Raw genomic sequence first — 26,529 nt, forward strand, 5'->3', positions numbered from 1 at the left:
TTCCAGTCCTCCCCTAAGGAAATATTCCTGGCGGTACCGCGAATTGAACCCGGGTCTTTCGCATGGCAGCTAGACGCACTGAACGCTCAGAGGCGGGCATTGTAAAGAGCAGGGCCTGATATTTGTTAAGTGCTGGTCTCTTTACAGGGTATGTAGCAACGTCTTTCAGAGGAATGCGTCAACTACCAGCAATTCTGCAAAGTAAGTGCTATGAGGCAATCGGGTTTCCGTCGTTAGAGGTTATTTTATGTTATGTTAACCGGGGACCTAGACACGACGGAGAGGCTCCGTCCTATCCGCAGCCGCAGTGGTCCGCAACCCCACCACGACTACCGCAGTCCACTTCACCTCTCCGCCGCCCCACACCGAACCCAGGGTTATTGTGCGGTTCGGCCCCCGGTGGACCCCCCAGGGAACGTCTCACACCAGACGAGTGTAACCCCTATGTTTACGTGGTAGAGTAGTGGTGGTGTACGCGTACGTGGAGAACTTGTTTGCGCAGCAATCTCTGACATAGTGTAACTGAGGCGGAATAAGGGGAACCAGCCCGCATTAGCCGAGGCAGATGGAAAACCGCCTAAAAACCATCCACAGACTGGCCGGCTCACCGGACCTGGACACAAATCCGCCGGGCGAATTCGTGCCGGGAACCGGCGCTCCTTCACGCCCGGAACGCCGTGCGTTAGAGGTTAGTGTAATAATTTCAACAATAACAATTTTCACAAGGAAAAACACAAAATGAAAGAAAAATATTTTATTATAATTATATTAAATACAATATAAATACAGAATCATTAAAAACAAAAAAAGAGATTCAGAAAAAAATGCTACAAAAGTTACAGAAAACAGAAAGGATTTGCAACAGTTGCCATAAATATCCATATTTTGATTTGCAGGTCCTTGTATTGGCCCTGTTTACAGTTAAAATTTTTGGGATTTGAGGTCCGCCAGTTACGCAACACACCGTTTTTCTCAGTACCCAAAATAAAAAAAAAAAAGTTGCCATAAAATTAGAAGTGTATGAAAACTCATTTCCTTTTTGCATCTATTACTACAATTTTAAAACAGAGATACGAGTTAAAATTGTAGGAAAAGAACATCTCAATCATAATACATAACTACATAAATGTTTTAATAGCCAAAAACAGAGACACTGTGTAACTACTCAGCTATATTTGCTAATGAATGTATGTTCCATAGGTGTACTCCAAATAACGATTGACATGTTCCCACAATTAGTATTTCTACGTTTTTATGTTTGTTTTGAAAGTAGAAGAAACACACTTCACGTAATAGGAAAAGTGTTATTCTATAGGAATCGAAAATGATAGATTGCCGTTGGTACTGATGTATTTCCTGCGATCATTAGACCAAAAGTTTGCAATTTTCTGATAATGGAATCATCGGAAAATGACTTCTGATCTGCATAGCCGTGACTACGACCTATCTATATTCATAATTCTCACTGTAGGTACTCACTTTAACAATCGTATTTATTTATCTTAACAATAATAAAGAAACTCGATCTATGCCAGTGAAGTATCCCACATACAGTTTTCATACTGAAATAAATAATTGGTTTCTGTTTTTGATGGACAATTTTTTCACGTTGTCGTTCCGTCATTCACACTGCGTGTTGCTGTACAATCGCGGAAAACCGCAGAGCTCGTCAGCAGGAGACGAGGTTTCTGTAGTTGCAGATCGACGTGCGGGCATCGAAGGCGAGTCCGGCGGGACACTGGAACCTGCTGGCGGCGTAGGCGCCGAACGAGGCGGAGCAGTAGTAGAAGACGCCGCAGTCGTACGGGTCCCTCACGTAGCCCGGCGCCCTGCACAGCGTCGCCGGCGTCGCCGCTGTCACGTTGCTTCCAGGCAGGCTGCCGAGGCCGCTTGTTCCAGGAGTACTGCTGGAGCCCCAGCCGTTGCTACCGCCACTGCTGCTAGCGGTCGGTGTGTTCCAAACCTGGAACCAGATTTTAATGTTACGAAAACGGCCAAAAATTGACAAACAAGTTTCAAAAAATGGATGTAGTAAAAAGTAACTGATGGAAATATACACCACTGGCCATTAAAATTACTACACCAAGAAGAAATGCAGATGATAAAAGGGTATTCATTGGACAAATATATTATACTAGAACTGACATGTGATTACATTTTCACGCAATTTGGGTGCATAGATCCTGAGAAATCAGTACCCAGAACAACCACATCTGGCCGTGGTAACGGCCTTGATACGCCTGGGCATTGAGTCGAACAGAGCTTGGATGGCGTGTACAGGTACAGCTGCCCATGCAGCTTCAACACGATACCACAGTTCGTCAAGAGTAATGACTGGCGTATTGTGACGAACCAGTTGCTCCGCCACCATTGACAAGACGTTTTCAATTGGTGCGAAATCTTGAGAATGTTCTGGCCAGGGCAGCAGTCGAGCATTTTCTGTATCCAGAAAGGCCCGTACGGGACCTGCAACATGCGGTCGTGCATTATTTTGCTGAAATGTAGGCTTTCGCAGGGATCGAATGAAGGGTAGAGCCACGGGTAGTAACACATCTGAAATGTAACGTCCACTGTTCAAAGTGCCGTCGATGCGAACAAGAGGTGACCGAGACATGTAACCAATGGCACCCCATACCATCACGCCGGGTGATACGCCAGTATGACGATGACGAATACACGCTTCCAATGTGCGTTCACCGCGATGTCGCCAGACACGGATGCGACCATAATGATGCTGTAAACAGAAGTTGGATTCATCCGAAAAAATGACGTTTTGCCATTCGTGCACCCAGGTTCGTCGTTGAGTACACCATCACAGGCGCTCCTGTCTGTGATGCAGCGTCAAGGGTAACCGCAGCCATGGTCTCCGAGCTGATAGTCCATGCTGCTGCAAACGTCGTCGAACTGTTCGTGCAGATGGTTGTTGTCTTGCAAACGTCCCCATCTATTGACTCAGGGACCGAACTGTGGCTGCACGATCCGGTATAGCCATGCGGATAACATACCTGTCATCTCGACTGCTAGTGATACGAGAACGTTGGGATCCAGCATGGAGTTCCGTATTACCCTCCTGAGCCCACCGATTCCATATTCTGCTAACAGTCATTGGATCTCGACCAACGCGAGCAGCAATGTCGCGATACGGTAAACCGCAATCGCGATAGGCTGTCTGTTAAATTTCGCGTCTGTAGCACGTCATCTTCGAGATGTAGCAATTTTAATGGCCAGAAGTGTAAATTTCTCCACCGGAAACACAGGAGACGTAGAAGGTGAAGGACAATTACTTTTTTGATACTTAAGTCCGTAGTTTTACCGTAGTTGTAGAAAACTGGCCTGTTCTGTTGACTGCTCACTTCTAGTCCCCTGCCTAAGTCGTCACTGCACTTCGCTTTTGGAGCAGACCGCTCTCGCAGCTGTTATTGTCATATTTCGAAACTGGAGCCAATGTGCTTCCTTCAGGTTGCTAATCAGTTACGAGGTCGAATGACGTGTTGTTCCACCAAAAAATGGTCTCTGGGATACTGGGAATCGAACGTGAAGTTCTCGAGTGTCACTCAATGTCACTTTCACCACGCCGTTATGAGTGACAAATGTGTTGTCCAGGGGTATTCTCTGCCACTGTAGGAACCAAACTTGGTTAAGTGACAAAGTACAGCGGAATGCGAGCGTCAGTGGGGCACTTAATTTTTCAGTGCCTACAAAGCTATCACATTATATGTGGTGAAGGATGTGTGTATTGACTCGCCGTTACCGTTGAACAATAGCTAGTAAAGGATAAAATAGAGTACCTCTGGAAAAATGACTGAATGTATTTCTAGGAGAAATGTTTACATATTCTGTTGACTAACAGCATAAACTCGTCGTGATACAGCTGTTTCTGTGACGTTAAGTGCAATAACTATCTTCAAATCGGCCAGCCATTCTCGCGTAGAGAAAGGCTTACGGATATATAAAAAAATCAGAAAAATTAATTTATCTGAGGAATCTGATTTTCTGCGAACAGTAGAACATTGTTGAAAAGGAAGTCCAAATAATTCGGTTTATTTACACAAGTAATGGCTTCACAGGACGGACGACTGCTCACAGAACGACTAGTTACTATTGCTGCTGTCGAAGAACAGTGCGTTCAGGATTTAATTGTTGTTTCCTATCCCCTCACTTTGTGATGATGGTATGTCTAGATGTCTAGAAAGTGTGTGTGTGTTTGGGGGGCGGGGGATGGGGTGGGGTGAGGACGATGTTTAGTAGATGTTGAGTAGATATTCCTAACGAACAAGCGTCAACATGTGTATGCATCATCAAGTTCCATAGTGTTCACCATTCAGCTCCTTGTGTATACGGACACCTGCCTCATTTCTTAAATTACGTCTCGTGAAGACGGGCTGTGTTGGTTCTGAGAATACGACGGGAATTTGGAAAATCTGAGTGGTGCACGGCAGTGTGACAGATAAATGTGAAGTACTTCTCCAAAACTATGGAGACATAATCACTGGTGAACATAATCGTGTGTCTGTTACACATAGTTAGCTGATGTTTAACCATTCCTCCTTTCGGATATGACCAGTAACCACTAAAAGAATGACGATATGGATTTAATATCTCGTTCACGGCAAGTTGGGATTAGACTAGGATAGGGGAGGAAATCGGCTGCATACTTTTCGAAGGAATTTCCTGTCATTTGCCTTAAGCGATTCAGGACAACCACGGGAAACAAAAAGAATTTGAACCCCGCCCCTCCCGAACGCGGAAACTGTCAGTAAGTAGGGTGGAAAGTGTGGGCACCCCAAGAAACTGCGTCTGAATGCCACACCGAATACACTTGACTCTTTCCGTGTGGTTTGATAACTGGCAGCTATATAAGTAATGAATCTGGAAAGACAGCGTCAATCGTCGAGCAGCCGCGCGTGCAGCGGCATCCAGATAGGTTAGTTATGCCACGCTACTTTAGGAGGAGTAGGCGTGCGCGTGCTACAGTTTTTAAAGCAATAGACAAAATTTCTATTACTAACAAGGATTTAGTAGGCGCCCAAGTCATCTTGCACGGTCCGTCGGTGTTTTGCGGTGGAGTTTTGAACTTCACTCTCGCTAACAAGGATACGAATGAACACGGTAACGGCTGGGTTACCGTTGCTCTTGTACGTGGACCAACAGTCGATAAAGTAAACTGGCTAGATAATTTCAATTCACGTGACGTCATCGCTTATCGGACATTTCAGATCTGTGAAGTGTACAACAGAGATAAGGGTTCATCGTATTACACGTCCACTATGCCTTTGGTTCTCAGGACCAGGAATCGTTGTAAAATAAATGAATCGGAATCTGTCTCAGTGTGGGTGAAAGGTGTTAACAACTGTAAAAAGATCGGACTCGTTGGCGATCTGACTCATTATTATAGAAATTAAATAAAGTTCCCTTCCTTATCCTTAATCCTTATCTTCCTTTATTGTATTACATGTCGACTATGCCTTTGGTCCTCAGGACCAGGAATCATCGTAAAATAAATGAAACGGAATATGTCTCAGTGTGGCTGAAAGGTGTTAACAACTGTAAAAAGATCGCACTCGTTGGCGATCTGACTCATTATTATAGAAATTAAATAAAGTTCCCTTCCTTATCCTTAATCCTTATCTTCCTTTATTGTATTACATGTCGACTATGCCTTTGGTCCTCAGGACCAGGAATCATCGTAAAATAAATGAAACGGTATATGTCTCAGTGTGGCTGAAAAGTGTTGACAACTGTAAAAAGATCGCACTCGTTGGTGATCTTACTCATTATTATAGAAATTAAATAAAGTTTTACTGTTGGCATTTCGGAGCGCTAAAGTAAAATGTCAGTATGAACTTCATTAGACTTTTAGTTCGCTTGTGATGTTCAAAGTAATTTTTTGACTATACCTTGCTGGTCATCCTGGAAGATACCTGCAGCTCTAACAATGTGCGTCTGTTGCCCTCAGGTATTGACTGGTTAGCACTCGTATTTATTTCTGAGTTGGAGACGGAGGCTACTGAATTAGTATGTTATGGCCGGCCGGGGTGGCCGAGCGGTTCTAGGCGCTACAGTCTGGAACCGCGCGACCGCTACGGTCGCAGGTTCGAATCCTGTCTCGGGCATGGATGTGTGTGCTGTCCTCAGTTTAGTTAGGTTTAAGTAGTTCTAAGTTCTAGGGGACTGACGACCTCAGAAGTTAAGTCCCATAGTGCTCAGAGCCATTTGAACCAGAATGTTATGAGATTTGATGCCAAGTAAGCTAGTACCCGTGAAAGCAAAATAATTCGAGTTACGGGGGACCCGCAGACTTACCGCGGTAGCAGTGCTGTTGTGTGACCTGACTCCTCGCAGCACGCCGTTGATGGTGCTGAGCAGAGGGTACCTCCCGGCGCCGCACAGACCTCTGAAGTCGTCTGTCTCCAGGCTCCAGATCATGGCGCCGCCCAGGTTCATCGCGAGGGCGTACTGCGACTAAAAGACAAACTAGAGTTACGATTCAAAGTCAGAGGACAACGTTAAGTAGCTGAAAATCATTACTTCGGTATAGCTTAACCGTTCAGCGTACGTCAGAAAATTTCTCAGGAGGTACAAATGTTATTTAGTCGACGCTTCGAGTGACATCTCGTGCCAGTGGTGGGAGGTGCGACTTGCACGCTGCCCAGTCCGACCGACTTTAGCGTCAGTGTAGGTAGCGTCGGATACAGCCACTTGCTGGCTGCCCGATTCCAGCCCAGTCCGGTGCGACCTACTTTTATGTGTGACTTTTTCCCACATTTCCCTTGACGCCCCTTAAAGATTAACTCTACATCAAAAGTATGTTCTTATCAGGCTAATAGCTGGCCTCTCCTCCATATACACTACTGGCCATTGAAATTGCTACACCACGAAGATGACGTGCTACAGACGCGAAATATAACCGACAGGAAGAAGATGCTGTGATATGCAAATGTTTAGCTTTTCAGAGCATTCACACAAGGTTGGCGCCGGTGGCGACACCTACAACGTGCTGACATGAGGAAAGTTTCCAACCGATTTCTCATACACAAAAAGCAGTTGACCGGCGTTGCCTGGTGAAACGTTGTTGTGATACCTCGTGTAAAGAGGAGAAACGCGTACCATCACATTTCCGACTTTGATAAGGGTCGGAATGTAGCCTATCGCGATTGCGGTTTGTCTTATCGCGACATTGCTGCTCGCGTTGGTCGAGATCCAATGACTGTTAGCAGAATATGGAATCGGTGGGTTCAGGAGGGTAATACGGAACGTCGTGCTGGATCCCAACGTCCTCGTATCACTAGCAGTCGAGATGACAGGCATCTTATCCGCATGGCTGTAACGGATCGTGCAGCCACGTCTCGATCCCTGAGTCGACAAATGGGGACGTTTGCAAGACAACAACCATCTGCACGAACAGTTGGACAACGTTTGCCGCAGCATGGACTATCAGCTCGGAGACCATGGCTGCGGTTACCCTTGACGCTGCATCACAGACAGGAGCGCCTGTGATGGTGTACTCAACGAATAACCTGGGAGCACGAATGGCAAACGTCATTTTTTCGGATGAATCCAACTTCCGTTTACAGCATCATGATGGTCGCATCCTTGTTTGGCGACATCGCGGGGAACGCACATTGGAAGCGTGTATTCGTCATCACCATACTGGCGTATCACCCGGCGTGATGATATGGGTTACACGTCTTGGTCACCTCTTGTTCGCATTGACGGCACTTTGAACAGTGGACGTTGCATTTCAGATGTGTTACTACCCGTGGCTCTATCCTTCATTCTATTCCTGCGAAACCCTACATTCCAGCAGGATCATGCACGACTACATGTTGCAGGTCCTGTACAGGCCTTTCTGGATACAGAAAATGTTCGACTGCTCTCCTGGCCAGCACATTCTCCAGATTTCGCACCAATTGAAAACGTCTGGTCAATGGTGGCCATGCAACTGGCTCCGTGACAATACGCCAGTCTCTACTCTTGATGAACTGTGGTATCGTGTTGAAGATGCATGGGCAGCTGTACCTGTACACGCCATCCAAACTCTGTTTGACTCAATGCCCAGGCGTATCAAGGCCGTTATTACGGCCAGAGATGGTTGTTCTGGGTACTGATTTCTGAGGATCTATGCACCCAAACTGCGTGAAAATGTAATCACATGTCAGTTCTAGTATAATATATTTGTCCAATGAACACCCGTTTATCATCTGCATTTCTTCTTGGCGTAGCAATTTCAATGGCCAGCAGTGTACATTTAGGAAGTAGGCGGGATCTCGCGCAAGCTACCTGGAGCGGTAGCCCTCGCGGGCTATGTGCTGCAGTAGGACAGCCTCAGCGTCTTCTGTCCTTTAGTGCTAGATGCCACTGACATCGTTTCCACAGTGGGCCCGCCCACATGTTGCCAACGTTGTTTCGACTACGCTGTAGAATTATCGTTTGGAACCCCTAATACAGCCTCCATAGCGGGCCAATGTCTCCCATTAAGATTTACGTATTTTTGAAGCCCTTAACAAAGAAATTTGTGGCGAAGGATTTGTTTCGGACGAAGAGGTGCACGCATTAGTACAGCCATTGTTCGGTAGGAAACTGCGAACATTTTTCCATGAAAGCACTTACCGTCTTATCTCACAGTGGGATAAATGTATTAACAGTTACAGCGATTATTGTTGAAATAATAAACACTTTACTTTTTCCCTGTGTCTCGTTTTCATTTGACTTCCCCTTGTACACAGTCCAGTGCCATTAATGCGACCACGACCTATGTTCGACCAAAACGTGCAATAACCACTCACAGACGGCATGTGGTAGCACTAGCAGTGGAGGGTATATAAAGCGTGTCGGGAGGGACGCAGTCATTGTTACAATGCAGAAGCGGGGCTATTTGTCTGACGCCAAGGGTTGGAGAATTTTCGAAAAGGTTAAGCTGTAAATTGTGTACGTGCCCACGTGGTTAAAGTATACCGTGCAATGGCAAAATGGCGCTATCCAAAACCGGCACCACAGGCCATAGATGACAGAGGTGAACGACATCTGCAGAGATGTGTGAGGGCGAACAGAAGTGCAACAGTTGAGCAACTAATCGTCCAGATGAATCAAGGGCTACCAAAAGCGTCCTCCTCAATGACCGTTCAGCGAACATTTGCTGCATATGGCGCTCCGCATGGTCCAGGCGCTGGGTCATGCAACGGCACTAACTGCTGTTTCAGAAACGAAGGCTGGAATTAGCTCACCAGCACCGCAACTGGACGATCGAAGAGCACCAACAGGTGGCCTTACCCAGCGAATCATATTTTATGATGCATCGGAGAACTGATCGTTGACTTGTACGGCCCTCCAAAATTGTCCGAAGGGTCCAGGTCTGAGGAGGGTGCGTTATGATGTGAGGAATGTTTTCGTGGCATTCCCTGGGCGAACTCGTCGTTCTGAAAGGCACAATGGACCACACAAGTATGCATCTACACTTAAGGACCATGTCCACTCCTATGTGCAGTTTGTTTTTTCGTCGGCATGATGGCATCTACCACCAGGACAATGCAACGCGCCTCACAGCTCGCAGTGTTCGTGCGTGGTTCGAAGGAGACCAGGATGAGTTTACCGCATTCCCCTGAGCACCAAACTCCCTGGATTAAAACCCAATCGTGAATCTGGGATCATCTCGATGGAGTTGTTCGCGTCATGGATCCTCAACCGGAAACCTAAGCAACTGGCCACGGCACTGGGGTCGTCATGCCTCCACATTCCTGTCGGTGCCATCCAGAACTTTATTGACTCTTCCTGCACGTCTCGCGGCGGTCCGCAATACAAAAAGTGGTTATTTAGCCTTTTGACAGGTGGCCACATTAATGTGACTGGACAGCACACAGTCACAAATATTCCTCGTAAATCACTCTATCTGTTAGAGAAAACTGTATCCCTGTAATAATACCTGAGATTAACCCAAACGTACAACAGAAATCGCGGGGGCAGCCTTTATTTCATATCTGTATAGGCAGAAGGTAGAAGAAGATAGATGGACAGATAGATAGATGCATAGATGTATGGAAAATTGTACGCATTCAAAACTAAAAGAGAAATGACAGCTCTGAGGCATTAGTTTATCTTATTACTTTTCTCCTAACGGCATGTCTGGTCCGTTATGTACACTATGTAATCAAAAGTATCCGGACACCCCCAAAAACATACATTTTTCATATTAGGTGCATTGTGCTGCTACCTGATGCTAGGTGCTCCATATCAGCGACCTCAGTAATCATTAGACATCGCGAGAGAGCAGAATGGGGCGCTCCTCGGAACTCGTGGTCAGGTGATTGGGTGTCGCCTCTGTCATAAGTCTGTACCCGATATTTCCACCCTCCTAAACATCTCTAGCTCCACTGTTTCCGATGTGATAGTGAAGTGGAAACGTGAAGGGACACGTACAGCACAAAAGCGTACAGGCCGACCTCGTCTGTTGACTGACAGAGACAGCCGGCAGTTGAAGAGGGTTGTAATGTGTAATAGGCAGACATATATCCAGACCATCACACAGGAATTCCAAATTTAATCAGGATCCACTGCAAGTACTATGACAATTAGGCGGGAGGAGAGAAAACTTGGATTTCATTGTCCAGTGGCTGCTCATAAGCCACACATCCCGCCGGTAAATGGCAAACGACGCCTCGCTTGATGTAAGGAGCGTAAACATTGGACGATTGAACAGTGGAAAAACGTTGCGTGGAGTGACGAATCACGGTACACAATGTGGCGATCCACTGGCAGGGTGTGGGTATGACGAATGCCCGATGAACGTCATCGGCCAGCGTGTGTAATGCCAACAGTAAAATTCGGAGGCGGTGGTGTTATGGTGTGGTCGTGGTTTTCATGGTGCGGGCTTGCGCCCCTTCTTGTTTTGCGTGGCACTATCACAGCACAGCGTACATTGATGTTTTAAGCACCTTCTCGCTTCCCACAGTTAAAGAGCAATTCGGGGATGGCGATTGCATCTTTCAACACGACCGAGCACCTGTTCATAATGCACGGCCTGTGGCGTAGTGGTTACACGACAATAACATCCCTGTAATGGACTGTCCTGCACAGAGTCCTGACCTGTATCCTGTAGAACACCTTCGGGATTTTTTGGAACGCCGACTTCGTGCCAGGCCTCACTGACCAAATCGATACCTCTCCTCAGTGCAGCGCTCCGTGAAGAATGGGCTACCATTCACCAAAAAACCTTCCTGCACCTGACTCAACGTATGCCTGCGAGAGCGGAAGCTGTCATCAAGGCTAAGGTGGGCCGACAGCATATTGAATTCCAGCATTACCAATGGAGGGCGCCACGAACTTGTAAGTCATTTTCAGCCAGGTGTCCGGATACTTTTGATCACATAGTGTATCTGTTCTATGAAATTATGCGTGTGAACTTACCGAGTGCACTACTCCTTGAGATAAGACAGCATTGTTGTAGGAAGCAAGGAAGATTAGAGTTTTTAAAGTCCCAACGAAATCTAGGTCGTTAGAGACGGAATATTGTTGTGTGAAGATATAGCAGGTTAGGAGTATATTATCAGCTACAGACTGTTGCTGATCGGTACATGTCCAATGAACGCAACATTTCTATGGGACATGTTACAAAGACTAATATGTTACAATAAGGGGTCAAAATTCCAGTCACCAGAAGTAATACAAGTGACACGTAGCTGTGAGAAGTACCAACTTCTGGTTGGGACGTCGTAGAACCAATGAAAAATGCTTGTAGTCCATAGATACCATGCACTCTATCTTAATGGAGCAGGTGAATCGATAGAAAACGAATGACAGCCAGATATATTGCCTGCTTCTTGGTCGCTGGAACGTTAACTCGCAGAAAACACTGTTTCAATGTGTCTACATCTGCATTTCAAGAATCCAGTCAGTTTTTTTCCCCGTAAAATTCCAGTTTTATAAATGGGTTTTCTGTAACGACAGACGATGCAGTGAGAGGGATAATATTATATTCATAGTCTGTGTGAACAAACAGATACGTTCTCTGTAAAGCTTTCAAAAACAGCTCACATGAAGTTCTACTGTCATATGCTCTCAAGTGACTAAAAGTCACTAGATAGTTTACTTATGGGACATAATGTGGAAGTCCGCAAGAAGTAGTAAGCTTGGACAACTAAGACTGTAGCTTCAGTTACCGTGTGCTTTTTGTAACAAAAGTACTAAAGAAGGACCGGACACTTGGTTTTATACTAAGAGTAGCTTACCTTTATTCTGATGGATTCTTCATTATCGTAGCCGACCCACTGGTTGCCGCTCACCGTGTATGGAACCTTCTGCTGGTCGTCCCACGTTACCGTCCAGCCTCCTGCCATGATTTTCTCACATATCTGCAAGAATTAATCGCAAAACAGTGTTACTACAACGTGTTCAACGTTTTGAGGTCAGAAAACAAAAGTAGGCAATAAAAAGTTCTTTGGGAAGCACTGGCACTAAATGAAAATTAGTCTGGTCGCGTGTATGCTTCGCCGGTTTAAATAATGGAACTGTCGTTGACTAGCCTCCTTTCACACCTTTTTCCGTTTGAAATTAATTATTTACTATACAAATACGAGATAAAGCAATTCATTAAAAATGAGAGGAATTTTTGATGTAACGTGAGTTTCAGATTGCTAATAATGAAAGATATGCTTTGTGCAAAAGTATTGCAACTTTTAGGTCGGTAAAATATTTCATAAAATTTGAAGTGCTTTAATTTGTTAGCGGTTTCTAATTTATACGTATCTTATACATATTGCGTGAAATTCTCTTTGAAATAAAGTGAACTACGCTGGGTGAAACCCCGAAACAGTTTTCTTAGAAGTTACAATCTATAGATATCATAAACAATTTGCATCAGTTAGATTAAAATCACAAGCTTCGAATGAACTTCAACAGGTTTTTAACACTACTTTGCCTTAAATGGCTATATTTTATAGCTGAACACAGCTGTATTTAATTGGTTAACCACAAAGGCGGTTCTATCCGTAACTCGAGAAGTTCTACAGAACTATACTGAGCGTCTTGACATTGTCCTACAGCAGCTGACAGACTTTGATGGTGTGTCTTTTAAACGCATAAACATTCGTTTAATTAAACAGTGAAGCAAAATCTTTGAAGAATTGGTTCTTTTGTTTTGATAACTGAGGGCGTTTCTTTTTTACAATTCAAGTTGGCGACGCAAAATACAAGTTATTCTGCAGTAGATAACCTGGATTAGATTGGAATCGATTCCCTAAATCAGCAGTTAGGTTAAGAGAATACGCAGCAATCAGCGGTGAATTATGGAATTTTGAAAATCTAATGATTCCATTTTTAAAATCTGAATTTGAGCTAGGTAGAAGAGAACTGGCTATATATGATATCTCTCCATATGCTGACTCAATTTCAGGTTCAAGATGTTGTAAGAGAAATAGCTCTTTATTTATATGATATACCATTATCAGATCTGCTCTATGTTGTGAAATTCTGGTTATTCTAGGATTTTAATTAGTTCAAATACTTGAAGCTCCTAACGCCTTTGGCTATCAAGTACAGTGATTTTCCGGTAAAGTGAAGTACATTCTTACGGCATTTTCGTGGGAGGTTCCTAGAAATAGGTTCAGCTCCTAACTGGAAAGTTTTCTTTCTTCGTTCATAACGGGACCTTTCCTTCACGGAAGTGTGGAGTTGGTATCTTTACGTATATCTGTTGAGTGTAGGTGACTGTGATGTGTGCATGTCAAGTTTTGGTGTCGTATTTTAGTGTTGATGACTGATGTCGCTGATTGAGAGAAGAGAGAGAATGAAACCTGGTGCCGCCTCGTAGCCTAATCTTCTCGTATAGCACCAAGGCTGCTTGATGTCTCCTTCCGGAGGAGGGATTAACATCAACAGTGTCACATGCCCTCACTCCTTGAGACACTGCAGAGTGAATTGGAATTTCATTCCGGACGTTGGAGGAAATTCTGGAGATCAGCGCCGGCCGCTGTGGCCGAGCAGTTCTAGGCGCTTCAGTCCGGAACCGCGCTGCTGCTACGGTCGCAGGTTCGAATCCTGCCTCGGGCATGGATGTGTGTGATGTCCCTAGGTTAGGTAGGTTTAAGTAGTTCTAAGTCTAGGGGACTGATGGACTCAGATGTTAAGTCCCATAGTGCTTGGAGCCATTTGCATTTTGGAGATCAGCGGTTTTGTACCATTATCTCTCTTCCCCTTGCCCACACTGAAAGTTCATTTCGTTTCAGGACTCGAACTGTTCAGATATAACACCACATCGGCTACAGAGGCACGTATCCTGTGGTGATCATCTACTGAAGTTCGTTAATTGTTAGAAGAGACACAGTGAAAAGAAATGTGCCACACACTGCTGTCATCCTGTCTGGCCTACCGATCGAGTGCTGCTCACTCCTTGCCGCAAGCATTTTGGAATGTGGGACTTGCAGCGAAATAGCAGGACGTGTTTTCGGCCTTCGGTGTCGAGTTTTAAAGTGGAACCATTACCGCAATTTCAAACAAGAAAAATGCAATGGAGATCTCGGGGCGGAACCTGGGTCTTCATGTACCAGATTTCTTTGAGTCCTTGGCGAGGCGAATGGTGGGTGGAGGCAAATAACTAAAATGACAAAATGGAAAGTGGACATGTGCGGTATACTTTCCAAAATTTTCGTGCCAGAGGATCCATGTTATTACCAGCATTGTTCCCTTACGTCTACCATGAGACATACATATGGATTCCGAGAAATGAAACGCGTGCCCATGATCTGCTTGATCAAGTTTTGCCTAATTTTAGATCAGTTGGAGTCCTGAGTGCAAATGGACAGGTAGCAAACATACTTCAACAACTCGAACAATAGATCTCTGTTCCTCCGACAGTCATTCAACGTGACTGAATGGTTGAATCATGTTTTTGCTCCTCCATAATTGATGTCCTCTGGGGTCATTCGCAAAATTCCGAGTCGATTGGTGCTGCAGGTACAGTGGGTGACAGTTTAATAAAACGTAATTTTTGAGGTTTTCACGACTTAATAGGGAAGACATATTTGCGGGTGTCTATTCCGTTTTAGTGTCGTGCCATCAAAACCGCCAGGTTAGAGCCCATGTAAGCGATCACCTAGAAGGCGATCGCTTGCATTACGGGAAAACGTCCACTAGGCCAGTTGGTGAAATATAAAGGGAATATATCAACCTGCCGGGATCCTCAAGATGAGAAAATGAAAACTTGGCATCGACTATACCGTACTGGTGGTACAGTTGCCTCGAAAACTGCGCTTAGCAGGTGTTTCTTCCACAAAGCCGGAAACGTGTGGGTGCTTACCTCGTTGTATCCCAGCATGCCAGGTTGGTAGGTGTACTGCCCACCGTTTCCAGGACCACTGGCAGGCGCACCGACGCCACTGTTGGCAGCACTGCTCAGAGTGAACGTCCGCCCATAGGTCCCCATTCCCAGTATGAGCTTAGAAGGATCGACACCACTCTGTATCCAGTAGCGAACGCTGGCGTCCTGGAATCAACAAAAAATAAGTATTTTGCATTGATCCCGTATCATATTTTCTGATATGTAACATTAACCGAACAGAAACTCACCACATTGAGCTGACGTTCGGCTTCGGTCGTGTCGGCTGAGCTGGCATACAGAGGGGCATTCTGACCGGTCTTCTGGTCCCAGGAACCGTGGAAGTCATATGCCATCAAGTTGATGAAGTCAAGATACCTGCAAAAATGGTTCATTTGGTTTCGTGCCTCATCTGTTCTACTGGGCTGATGCAGATGCTTGTAGCATTCTTTTGATGTCAATATACCGTAAACTTCATCTTGTACTCCTTAAATGTCAAATAGTATAAACTCTCTTCAGTTTTACTGATTTCACGATGTCATGCAAACAGTAGATGCAGCTTAATGGGTAGATTCCGGCTTTCTACACTCCTGGAAATTGAAATAAGAACACCGTGAATTCATTGTCCCAGGAAGGGGAAACTTTATTGACACATTCCTGGGGTCAGATAAATCACATGATCACACTGACAGAACCACAGGAACATAGACACAGGCAACAGAGCATGCACAATGTCGGCACTAGTACAGTGTATATCCACCTTTCGCAGCAATGCAGGCTGCTATTCTCCCATGGAGACGATCGTAGAGATGCTGGATGTAGTCCTGTGGAACGGCTTGCCATGCCATTTCCACCTGGCGCCTCAGTTGGACCAGCGTTCGTGCTGGACGTGCAGACCGCGTGAGACGACGCTTCATCCAATCCCAAACATGCTCAATGGGGGACAGATCCGGAGATCTTGCTGGCCAGGTTAGTTGACTTACACCTTCTAGAGCACGTTGGGTGGCACTGGATACATGCGGACGTGCATTGTCCTGTTGGAACAGCAAGTTCCCTTGCCGGTCTAGGAATGGTAGAACGATGGGTTCGATGACGGTTTGGATGTACCGTGCACTATTCAGTGTTCCCTCGACGATCACCAATGGTGTACGGCCAGTGTAGGAGATCGCTCCCCACACCATGATGCCGGGTGTTGGCCCTGTGTGCCTCGGTCGTATGCAGTCCTGATTGTGGCGCTCACCTGCACGGCGCCAAACACGCATACGACCATCATTGGCACCAAGGCAGAAGCGACTCTCATCGCTGAAGACGACACGTCTCCATTCGTCCCTCCATTCACGCCTGTCGCGACACCACTGGAGGCGGGCTGCACGATGTTGGGGCGTGAGCGGAAGACGGCCTAACGGTGTGCGGGACCGTAGCCCAGCTTCATGGAGACGGTTGCGAATGGTCCTCGCCGATACCCCAGGAGCAACAGTGTCCCTAATTTGCTGGGAAGTGGCGGTGCGGTCCCCTACGGCACTGCGTAGGATCTTACGGTCTTGGCGTGCATCCGTGCGTCGCTGCGGTCCGGTCCCAGGTCGACGGGCACGTGCACCTTCCGCCGACCACTGGCGACAACATCGATGTACTGTGGAGACCTCACGCCCCACGTGTTGAGCAATTCGGCGGTACGTCCACCCGGCCTCCCGCATGCCCACTATACGCCCTCGCTCGAAGTCCGTCAACTGCACATACGGTTCACGTCCACGCTGTCACGGCATGCTACCAGTGTTAAAGACTGCGATGGAGCTCCGTATGCCACGGCAAACTGGCTGACACTGACGGCGGCGGTGCACAAATGCTGCGCAGCTAGCGCCATTCGACGGCCAACACCGCGGTTCCTGGTGTGTCCGCTGTGCCGTGCGTGTGATCATTGCTTGTACAGCCCTCTCGCAGTGTCCGGAGCAAGTATGGTGGGTCTGACACACCGGTGTCAATGTGTTCTTTTTTCCATTTCCAGGAGTGTAGATTTGTAAAAGGCTTTCGACACTACCATGTCGCTGATTATTAATCGAGATACAATCATCCATACATACCACAACTGACTACTAGGATCCAGAAGGCGTTGCCAGGTGGCGAATGATCAACAGGCTCAAAAATAACATCGATTGTGCCTCAAAGCAGAGTAATGAGACACCTTATGTTCTCAATATACATAAACAGTCAATTAGAATACGCAGTATTATAAGATTATTACTAACGATTCTGTTGTCTACAGTCGAGCATCGTCGTTGAACAATCATAAGAACAGGCAGAAAACTTGAAACAGATACCCACATGGTGTAATGATTGCTAGCTCTTTTTAAATAGGGATAAATGTAAAACAATCTTCATAACAAAGAGAAATGACCCGATAGTATCCAATTACACCATTAGTGGTGAACATGAAACAATTCTCATCGTTTTATAAGGGCTAGCTCTTTTTTTCAAGGTCCGATCGATCGTTAGATTAAAACCACGGTGAAAATCTGATTAAGCTTTGCACCGAAGTGTTACGCAGTGTCTCTAGTACGCCAGGCTATCACATCACGCGGCACTTTTCAGTCCTGAGCGCACAATGAGCACGTAAAGATTCCTAGAACAACAGCGTCTCCCACCAAGCGTAAAGCGCGTCCCATCATTCAGTTTCTTCATACTGAGGAGTTCCGCCTGGTTTCATGCAGCCCACATAACGTAACTGTCATGCGTGACAGCAAAGCACAACAATGGTGCAGCAACTTTGAAGCGGGACGTTCAGACGTTAAATGACACAGGCGGTCAGGGAAGGAAGTGAGTGTCAGCCGACGATCTTGTTCAGCGATTCAAGAAAATCATCTAAAAACGGTAGTTAACAAGATGCGAAGATGAATGATGTCATTAAGAACTGTCCTTTACGAGAATGCTCGGCCACACGCTGCAGCTGTAACAAAGAAGTTCCTGCAGCGTTTCTGATGGGAAGTGTTTGATTACCCACCATAAAGCCCAGACTTGGCTCCCTCCGATTTTCATCTCTTTGCTCATACGAACCGCTGACTATGAGGACAGTGTTTTGGCACAGACAATTAGGTGCAGACCAGCGTAGAGAATTGGCAGAATGCACAGGCGGCCGTCTTCTATGGCGAGGGTATTGGAAAGTTGGTACCACGCGTTATCTGGAAGATGTAGTTAAATGTTCCAAATAAAAATTGTTATTTTTCTCTGTGGTTTCCATTTCGCGACAGGTCGGACACTGAAGAAAAAATAGCAATTGTATTTAAAGGTAACACTAAAAAGAGATATAAAATGGTACGAACACGCAAAATATTAGAGAAGGCGATTGGAAGACTTAGAATCATTGCAAGGATTATGGGAAAGTTCATTGCGTATGTACTGTAAGTGGCGTACAAGACGTTAGTGCGACCAATTCTGAAGTATTAGTCCATCGATTGGAGTCCTTATGAGTAAGTATGGCAGTAGACATCAAACGAAATGAGAGGCGCACAGCGAAGACCCTAACAGGATGGTATGGCCGTCGCAAAACCTAGGTGCTTGGCCAACCGCATCGGGAATCTTCTCAAGAAAAGCGATCTGGCTCTCGCGTCAGCTTGTTGGCTAAATTTAGAGAACAGGTATTCGAGGAAGACAGTGCCACAGTCCTGCTGACAGTATCTCGTACCTCAGGAAGAGGCTGCAAGAGTGCGATAAGAGGGATTAGGACAAGTAGGAAGTGATTTATCCCTCGCTCAATAAGCCACTGAAATAAGACAGAAAATCGCTACTCCGTAGATTCAAGCGCAAAAGCCCCAATGCCAAATGACAAATGGTTCAAATGGCTCTGAGCATTATGGGACTTAACTTCTAAGGTCATCAGTCCCCTAGAACTTATAACTACTTAAACCTAACTAACCTAGGAACATCACACACAACCATGCCCGAGGCAGGATTCGAACCTGCGACCGTAGCGGTGGCGCGGTTCTAGACTGTAGCGCCTAGAACCGCTCGGCCACCCCGGCCGGCACCAAATGACAGATGACGCACGGTAAATAATGTCCTAGCAGTGAACTGTAATGGTAATAAACAAAAAAGCTGCTACGAATCTAATACGTAAGCCGGACGTGTGAATTTGAACTCACTTGGACAGCTGCGGCACGTCGTATCCAGTCCCGATGAGGTTGCGGGCAGCTCCGACGGCGGCGCTCAGGATGTAGCCGTACTTGTCAAACTCCGTCCTCAGCGCCTTCAGCAGCTCAACAAACGCCACCTGGGGTAGAACATTTTGACCTTAAGTCTGACTTTTTCTGGAATGAAGTTGCTGTTCGAAACGAATTTCAGGTGTGTTAAAACTGGATGTAAACTAGATATTAACTGCAACGACGTTTACGGCGCTACGAAATAAATGGAGGCAGGTTCTTAGAATGAAAAGAAATAAAAAAGATTTTTTCAAGTATATCTCATGTCAGCCTTTGTTTATGGAGGTGCCTACGTAGATAATGTTGTAGAGTACATTTTATTTGTTGATATATTTACCCTGCCAAGATTAGGGCATAAAGCCTTCTATTAAGCTAACCGGGCATTCTTCATATTTTATCAGTATATTATTATGACAAATGTGTTAAAAATCTTAGAATGAAATCTAACAGTCGCTCACAAATAATTAAGAGAGAATAGTAAAATCTGGAATAGCTATAACGGAAAAAGAACGACGTTTATATTTGTTCGTGAAGAGTAGAAGATGAAAGTTAATTAACAGTCGGGTGGAACAGCAATGGACGTGAGAGAAAAGATAGGAGACGGGGGGGGGGGGGGAGGACGTGGAGAAGCGTGAGATCAGAAATAATAAAGAAAGGGGGAAAAAGGGAAAAAGCTGAAGCGTAAAGAGAAAGGATTGTGATTGGAAGAAGTAAGTATTTGCTGCACCGTTTAACAGAGACAAATGGCCCTAGGCGATAATTTTTAACAGAAAAATTACGAAAATGACGGACGAAAGTGCTCCAACTTTTTCTTAAGTGCAACAGAGAACTGACTTGTACGTAGAAATCACAGAAATGAAAGCATACTAAATAAGACAAAAATGATCCATCAGATCATAAACTTAAGAAATTATTTTTGCTATATGTCACAAGAAGAACTGTCAGAAAAATCACTAGAAATAGACAAACAGGCAACGTCAAAAACTGCAATGTTTATATTCAAGATCAGTCTCCAAGCCTCAATTAATCATAAATCCTGGTAAGGCGTACAAAAGCATCAATTCTTGGCACAAGTAGCTTAACACAAAAACAAGTAATGGATGCTTTTGTGCGACACAGTTGAACAGAAGTGCTACTGTTAAGACATTCTGAATTACCAGGTCGGAGGCAGCTCCGCCACGATTCGCCGGGTATTCCCAGTCCACGTCGAGTCCGTCAAAGCCGTATTTGCCCACAAAAGCAGCTGCATTCTGCGCGAACCTCGCTCTCAGTGTGGGGTCGTTCGCAACCTGCAGTCACAAAAAGGAACAGCATGAGTTCACCTTCCAGGCGCGGCACCGGCTGTGCTAGAAGCTTTGTGGTGCGCTCTTGTTACTCACAGCTGAGAAAGTCGTTGACCCTTCGTTCCAGCCACCGATAGCAATAAGAGTTTTTGTGTTCGCTGATTTCAAGCTGTTGAACCGATTATACCCGTCTGTAAAAACAGAAAAATTACGATTATTATGTGGAGGATATTATCACAAGTAAACAAACAGCAGCGACTCAGCAGCGCTGCATGCTTGGCGGCAGCAATCAGGGTTGGCCAGGGCAGTGCTGTCGCTGCTTGGAAAATTGGTTATTCTTCACTCTGTACTGTCCCTGTTAATACATATCGATGAAACAAATATCACACAAGACTAATTTGGGACCGCTGTATCGACTCTGCATGTAAAATTCCGCATAAAAAATTCTTTTGTTTGCAACGGGAAACAAACCGACGTATTCCCTCGACACTGGGAGTCGCACGAAAGATGTGTGAGCACTATTTGTTTGGGGTGACTTCAGCTACAAAAAACTTAATTGCCAATATCTGCTGGAACACAAGGGCCCCTGACGATTCTTTGGAGAGACACCTTGCGGACGAAGGATACTAGGCGATTAGTTTGCAACGATTGGCTTACTCTGTGAAAGTTTAAGGGTTGGAAACTGACTTTACAAACAAACGAGTTTTAACGTAAACACGTAAACATTTTTGGTGAAGACAGGAAATATCTTTCTACTTCTCCAATAAATGGAGAAGCTAATTTGACTTAGCGACAAAGTAAACTTCTAGAGCTGACAGTTTCAATAAAAATGTACAGCGTTTCTTTTGGGTTGTCACACTACTGACTGAGTACGGCGAATAAAAACTGTTCACATCTGATAAAGAGTGACTCAGCTACTTCAGCAGAGAGCAACAACGTCTCCACGAACAAGATGAGTCATAATTAAGTACCGAATCGCGACGCCGAGAGAGATGGCGGAATGATTGAGATACTGAACTCGCATTCCGAAGAAGACTGCTTAAAGATGGCACTTGTATTTGTCCAAGGAAGCAAGTGGGTGCTACATTCACTATGTAGTTGGTAGTCATACCATTTCATAACGTGATACGCTATCTGAAGATGTGACTTTCACGTGAAAATAGTGTGATAGCATCGATTTGTAACGATTCATGCGAATGATGTTAACATTGGTAACATTTCACGTAATTTACGTCTTTCACTGCGTACACAGCTTCGCACTCGTCTGATGATACTGAATTTCTACAGTGAAATGGCCTTTTTTTGACGAGGGTAAGTATACATGTCGGAGTATTTTGAAGTCTGACTCGCGCTGAAGCAAAATCCTTTGCTGCACCACCACTTGAAAATGGTCCAAAGGTGTAAATTGCAGTAGTTGAAATAAATAACTTCTACAGTCAACGGCGAATATGATGTCTTTTAAAAAATTCAAATAATCGATTACGACTAGCCATGGATTGGGACCGTTCCTTACAAACATTTATTCTTTAAAAGCGTGATGCATTAATGTTGAAGCATCCCATAACAACCTTCAAGCATACGCTCCACTATGCGTGTGTCACCGTGGTATCATCTAATATGCGTCGTGAATTTGCGAAGAGAAAGAATCAGTTGGTACAGAACACCCGATGTCATGGTCACTGATGAGACCATAGCGTCATCTTGAAGATATTTCTTTATGTCCTGTCTGGAATGTTCGTTTCGATTTTGGACTGGTGTAATTGTAGCTGTTTCAGCAAGCCTATAAGCTTATTCCGCCCGAATGTACTTTCCACTAATCTTCAACGTTTCTAACAACAGTGATTGTGTCTTTGCATGAAAATAGTGAGAAGAAATTGTCTGCCTATTCTATATACTAAAAGCATTCGTGGATTTCTCACAAATGCATTTTTCGTTACGGCGGAATCTTCTCACGAAATTTCAGTCACCAGCTTTCTCTTCCGAATGCGAAAATATTTTGTTGACACCGACCTACATAGGGAGAAACGATAATCATAAAAAAGTAGGAGAAATCAGAGCTCGCACGGAAAGATATAAGTGCTCCGTTTCTTCGCACGCTATTCGATACTAGAATGATAGGGAATTATTGTGAAAGTGGCTCGATGAACCCTTTGCCAGGCACTTAAGTGTGATTTTCAGAGTATCCATGTAGATGCAGATGTAGATGTATATCCCTCTAAGTTTCTGTGATAAGTCTACAAGACGTATTCGCCTTGAGAATCGAATCGCTGAGTGTGTTTGCCGACTTCTCGAAGTAGTATTTATTAATCTTGAACGTTACTTTGTATAGCAACTAAAAAAATTAGGAAGGAAGAGTGAAGCTTTACGTTCCGTAGAAGCGGAGGAGGAAGTATATGCTTGGATTGCAGGAGGAAAGGGAAGGGAAGGCGTTCCTTAAGGAACCATCCGAGTTTTGGAGTTGCTGATGCAATTTAAATAACTGACAATCAATAACTCTACGTAAGATGATATTCTGTTTCACTAGTGTAGCTTAGTTGGAGCACGTATGTACCATTTCAAAACGTTTGTTGTAGAGGTAAGAAATTTGTCACCGGTATATCCAGGAAATAGCAAAGAATCTAGTAAAAGGTAGAAGCTTAAGGACGTGAAAAGCTTCCTCTTTCCCTCTGTCACACACACACACACACACACACACACACACACACACACACACACAAAAGAACGCACACCAAAACTCTGGATATAAATGATTACAGTACATTTTATATCCTTGCAGATTGGACTTACTTTTTCCGCTTGGAAGATCCAGCCATGGATCCAGAATTTTGACCTCTCCTGCAGAAGTTATTCCAACAAAACTGTAAACCAGGTGCGTGCACAGTTCCGGTTGGATGTATTCTATTTCGAACTGTCCATTTCCATTTCTGTAGGCAGCCCAGCTACCTAAGTAGCACACCACTTTTTCTGGAATGAAAAACTTGTATCACGTTGAAGTATTGAGACAGTTACATAGAGAGGAAAGCTGCAACAGTTCAGACCAATCTCAAATTAAAAGATACTTTCAAACAGACCTTTCATCGACCAGCAAGCAAAAAATAGTATTGATAGCACTGCGTACGAAATTCGGTTCTGATATGTTTTCTGGAAGTGCTGGTCCAGAGATTCAAAGTATTTGGAAAAGAAAGACATGACCACCGGTAAATTGCGGTATGAATTTACTTTACTGAACAACTAGTTTAAACAGTATTATCATCATCATGTGGCCAACGTAATTGAGTCATATGGCTAATAATAACGAGACATTATCAGCATGTGCCGCAAATCACTAGAAATTATAAGCGTTTGTTTCTCTAAATTTATTATTAGCGTGACGTATGAATTTTGTCAACTTCACAAACAAATGATTCATGTTACCACACGGCAGTTTGTTGTGCTGACTAAACAGTGTACATACCGCAGCTTACAAACGTACTATGAGTTTTTAAAGATGACCCTGTTTTTTATAAAGTTCACAGATGTCATACGTTATGCCAGTTAGTTTTATTACTCCATTTGCTTATTTCATTTCTGGAGATGAGTGCAGTAACGCGTTAAATACACTCCTGGAAATTGAAATAAGAACACCGTGAATTCATTGTCCCAGGAAGGGGCCACTTTATTGACACATTCCTGGGGTCAGATACATCACATGATCACACTGACAGAACCACAGGCACATAGACACAGGCAATAGAGCATGCACAATGTCGGCACTAGTACAGTGTATATCCACCTTTCACAGCAATGCAGGCTGCTATTCTCCCATGGAGACGATCGTAGAGATGCTGGATGTAGTCCTGTGGAACGGCTTGCCATGCCATTTCCACCTGGCGCCTCAGTTGGACCAGCGTTCGTGCTGGACGTGCAGACCGCGTGAGACGACGCTTCATCCCGTCCCAAACATGCTCAATGGGGGACAGATCCGGAGATCTTGCTGGCCAGGGTAGTTGACTTACACCTTCTAGAGCACGTTGGGTGGCACGGGATACATGCGGACGTGCATTGTCCTGTTGGAACAGCAAGTTCCCTTGCCGGTCTAGGAATGGTAGAACGATGGGTTCGATGACGGTTTGGATGTACCGTGCACTATTCAGTGTCCCCTCGACGATCACCAGTGGTGTACGGCCAGTGTAGGAGATCGCTCCCCACACCATGATGCCGGGTGTTGGCCCTGTGTGCCTCGGTCGTATGCAGTCCAGATTGTGGCGCTCACCTGCACGGCGCCAAACATGCATACGACCATCATTGGCACCAAGGCAGAAGCGACTCTCATCGCTGAAGACGACACGTCTCCATTCGTCCCTCCATTCACGCCTGTCGCGACACCACTGGAGGCGGGCTGCACGATGTTGGGGCGTGAGCAGAAGACAGCCTAACGGTGTGCGGGACCGTAGCCCAGCTTCATGGAGACGGTTGCGAATGGTCCTCGCCGATACCCCAGGAGCAACAGTGTCCCTAATTTGCTGGGAAGTGGCGGTGCGGTCCCCTACGGCACTGCGTAGGATCCTACGGTCTTGGCGTGCATCCGTGCGTCGCTGCGGTCCGGTCCCAGGTCGACGGGCACCTTCCGCCGACCACTGGCGACAACATCGATGTACTGTGGAGACCTCACGCCCCACGTGTTGAGCAATTCGGCGGTACGTCCACCCGGCCTCCCGCATGCCCACTATACGCCCTCGCTCAAAAGTCCGTCAACTGCACATACGGTTCACGTGCACGCTGTCGCGGCATGCTACCAGTGTTAAAGACTGCGATGGAGCTCCGTATGCCACGGCAAATTGGCTGACACTGACGGCGGCGGTGCACAAATGCTGCGCAGCTAGCGCCATTCGACGGCCAATACCGCGGTTCCTGGTGTGTCCGCTGTGCCGTGCGTGTGATCATTGCTTGTACAGCACTCTCGCAGTGTCCGGAGCAAGTATGGTGGGTCTGACACACCGGTGTCAATGTGTTCTTTTTTCCATTTCCAGGAGTGTACAACGCTATTTTATCAAGTGGACTGAGGAAAATAATGCACCAGGCGCTAACGAATGGTGTTGAGAAGGCTACTACATGTAGTTGGTTAATTAGCTTTTCCTGATTTACTTGTTCATATAGCCCTATATTGTGTGAACACTTTGGTTAATCACCTATGTTAATAAACTTAACAATATCTCTCCTTAAAGTCTTTATATAGACGTTATTCTTTAACGGTACACTCTGAGTGTTGTACGATCTGGATTACCGAGGCTACATTTGATGTAGACATCCAATCATTCATTCATACTATTCTGTTGTGTAGAATAAATTACTCACTTTCATTGGCCCCACAGGTGTCGTGTGGAGCCCAGAGAACCAGGAGCAAAGCGAGCCACGCTGCCGACATCTGCAAACAGAAACTTTCACTTAGCTGGCTTGTTTGATAAAAAAAAAAAGGAAGACCGCGCTACCCGTAGGTATAAGACGATTACCGGTGCTTCAGAGCGGGAAAAGCTGGTGGAACGAACACGAACCGCAAGATGCAACACAGGACTAACGGTGTGCTTTATATACAAGAAACAATCGCTGTTGATAAGAGAGAAGCCTATTGCGAAACTGTGGTGGGAACATCTTCACCCACTCAAGCCAGTTCGACTAACAATCTAGATACCGGGAATTAATCTCGGGAAAGAAAACAATTGCGCTATTTGCGAACGGAAATGTTTTTTTTAAGTGATACCTAGAATGAAAAGAT

At 45.3% G+C, this 26,529-nt stretch overlaps 1 protein-coding gene across 1 annotated transcript; it reads right to left on the minus strand.

Moving 5' to 3' along the window:
* Positions 1–1,600: 1,600 nt before the first annotated feature.
* On the minus strand, positions 1,601–26,181 carry LOC124795773 (chitinase-3-like protein 1). The gene is made up of 10 exons (XM_047259856.1): positions 26,112–26,181; positions 23,565–23,741; positions 20,874–20,968; positions 20,652–20,783; positions 19,438–19,565; positions 15,556–15,682; positions 15,287–15,472; positions 12,222–12,344; positions 6,304–6,462; positions 1,601–1,963 (listed from the first exon to the last, which is right to left on the minus strand). Exons 1-10 carry the CDS (start codon positions 26,179–26,181, stop codon positions 1,670–1,672), a joined length of 1,491 nt encoding a protein of 496 aa, XP_047115812.1. The 3' UTR covers positions 1,601–1,669.
* Positions 26,182–26,529: the final 348 nt, after the last annotated feature.

Source organism: Schistocerca piceifrons, chromosome 4 (assembly GCF_021461385.2).
Source record: "Schistocerca piceifrons isolate TAMUIC-IGC-003096 chromosome 4, iqSchPice1.1, whole genome shotgun sequence".
In the NCBI taxonomy this organism is placed as follows: Eukaryota; Metazoa; Arthropoda; class Insecta; order Orthoptera; family Acrididae; genus Schistocerca; species Schistocerca piceifrons.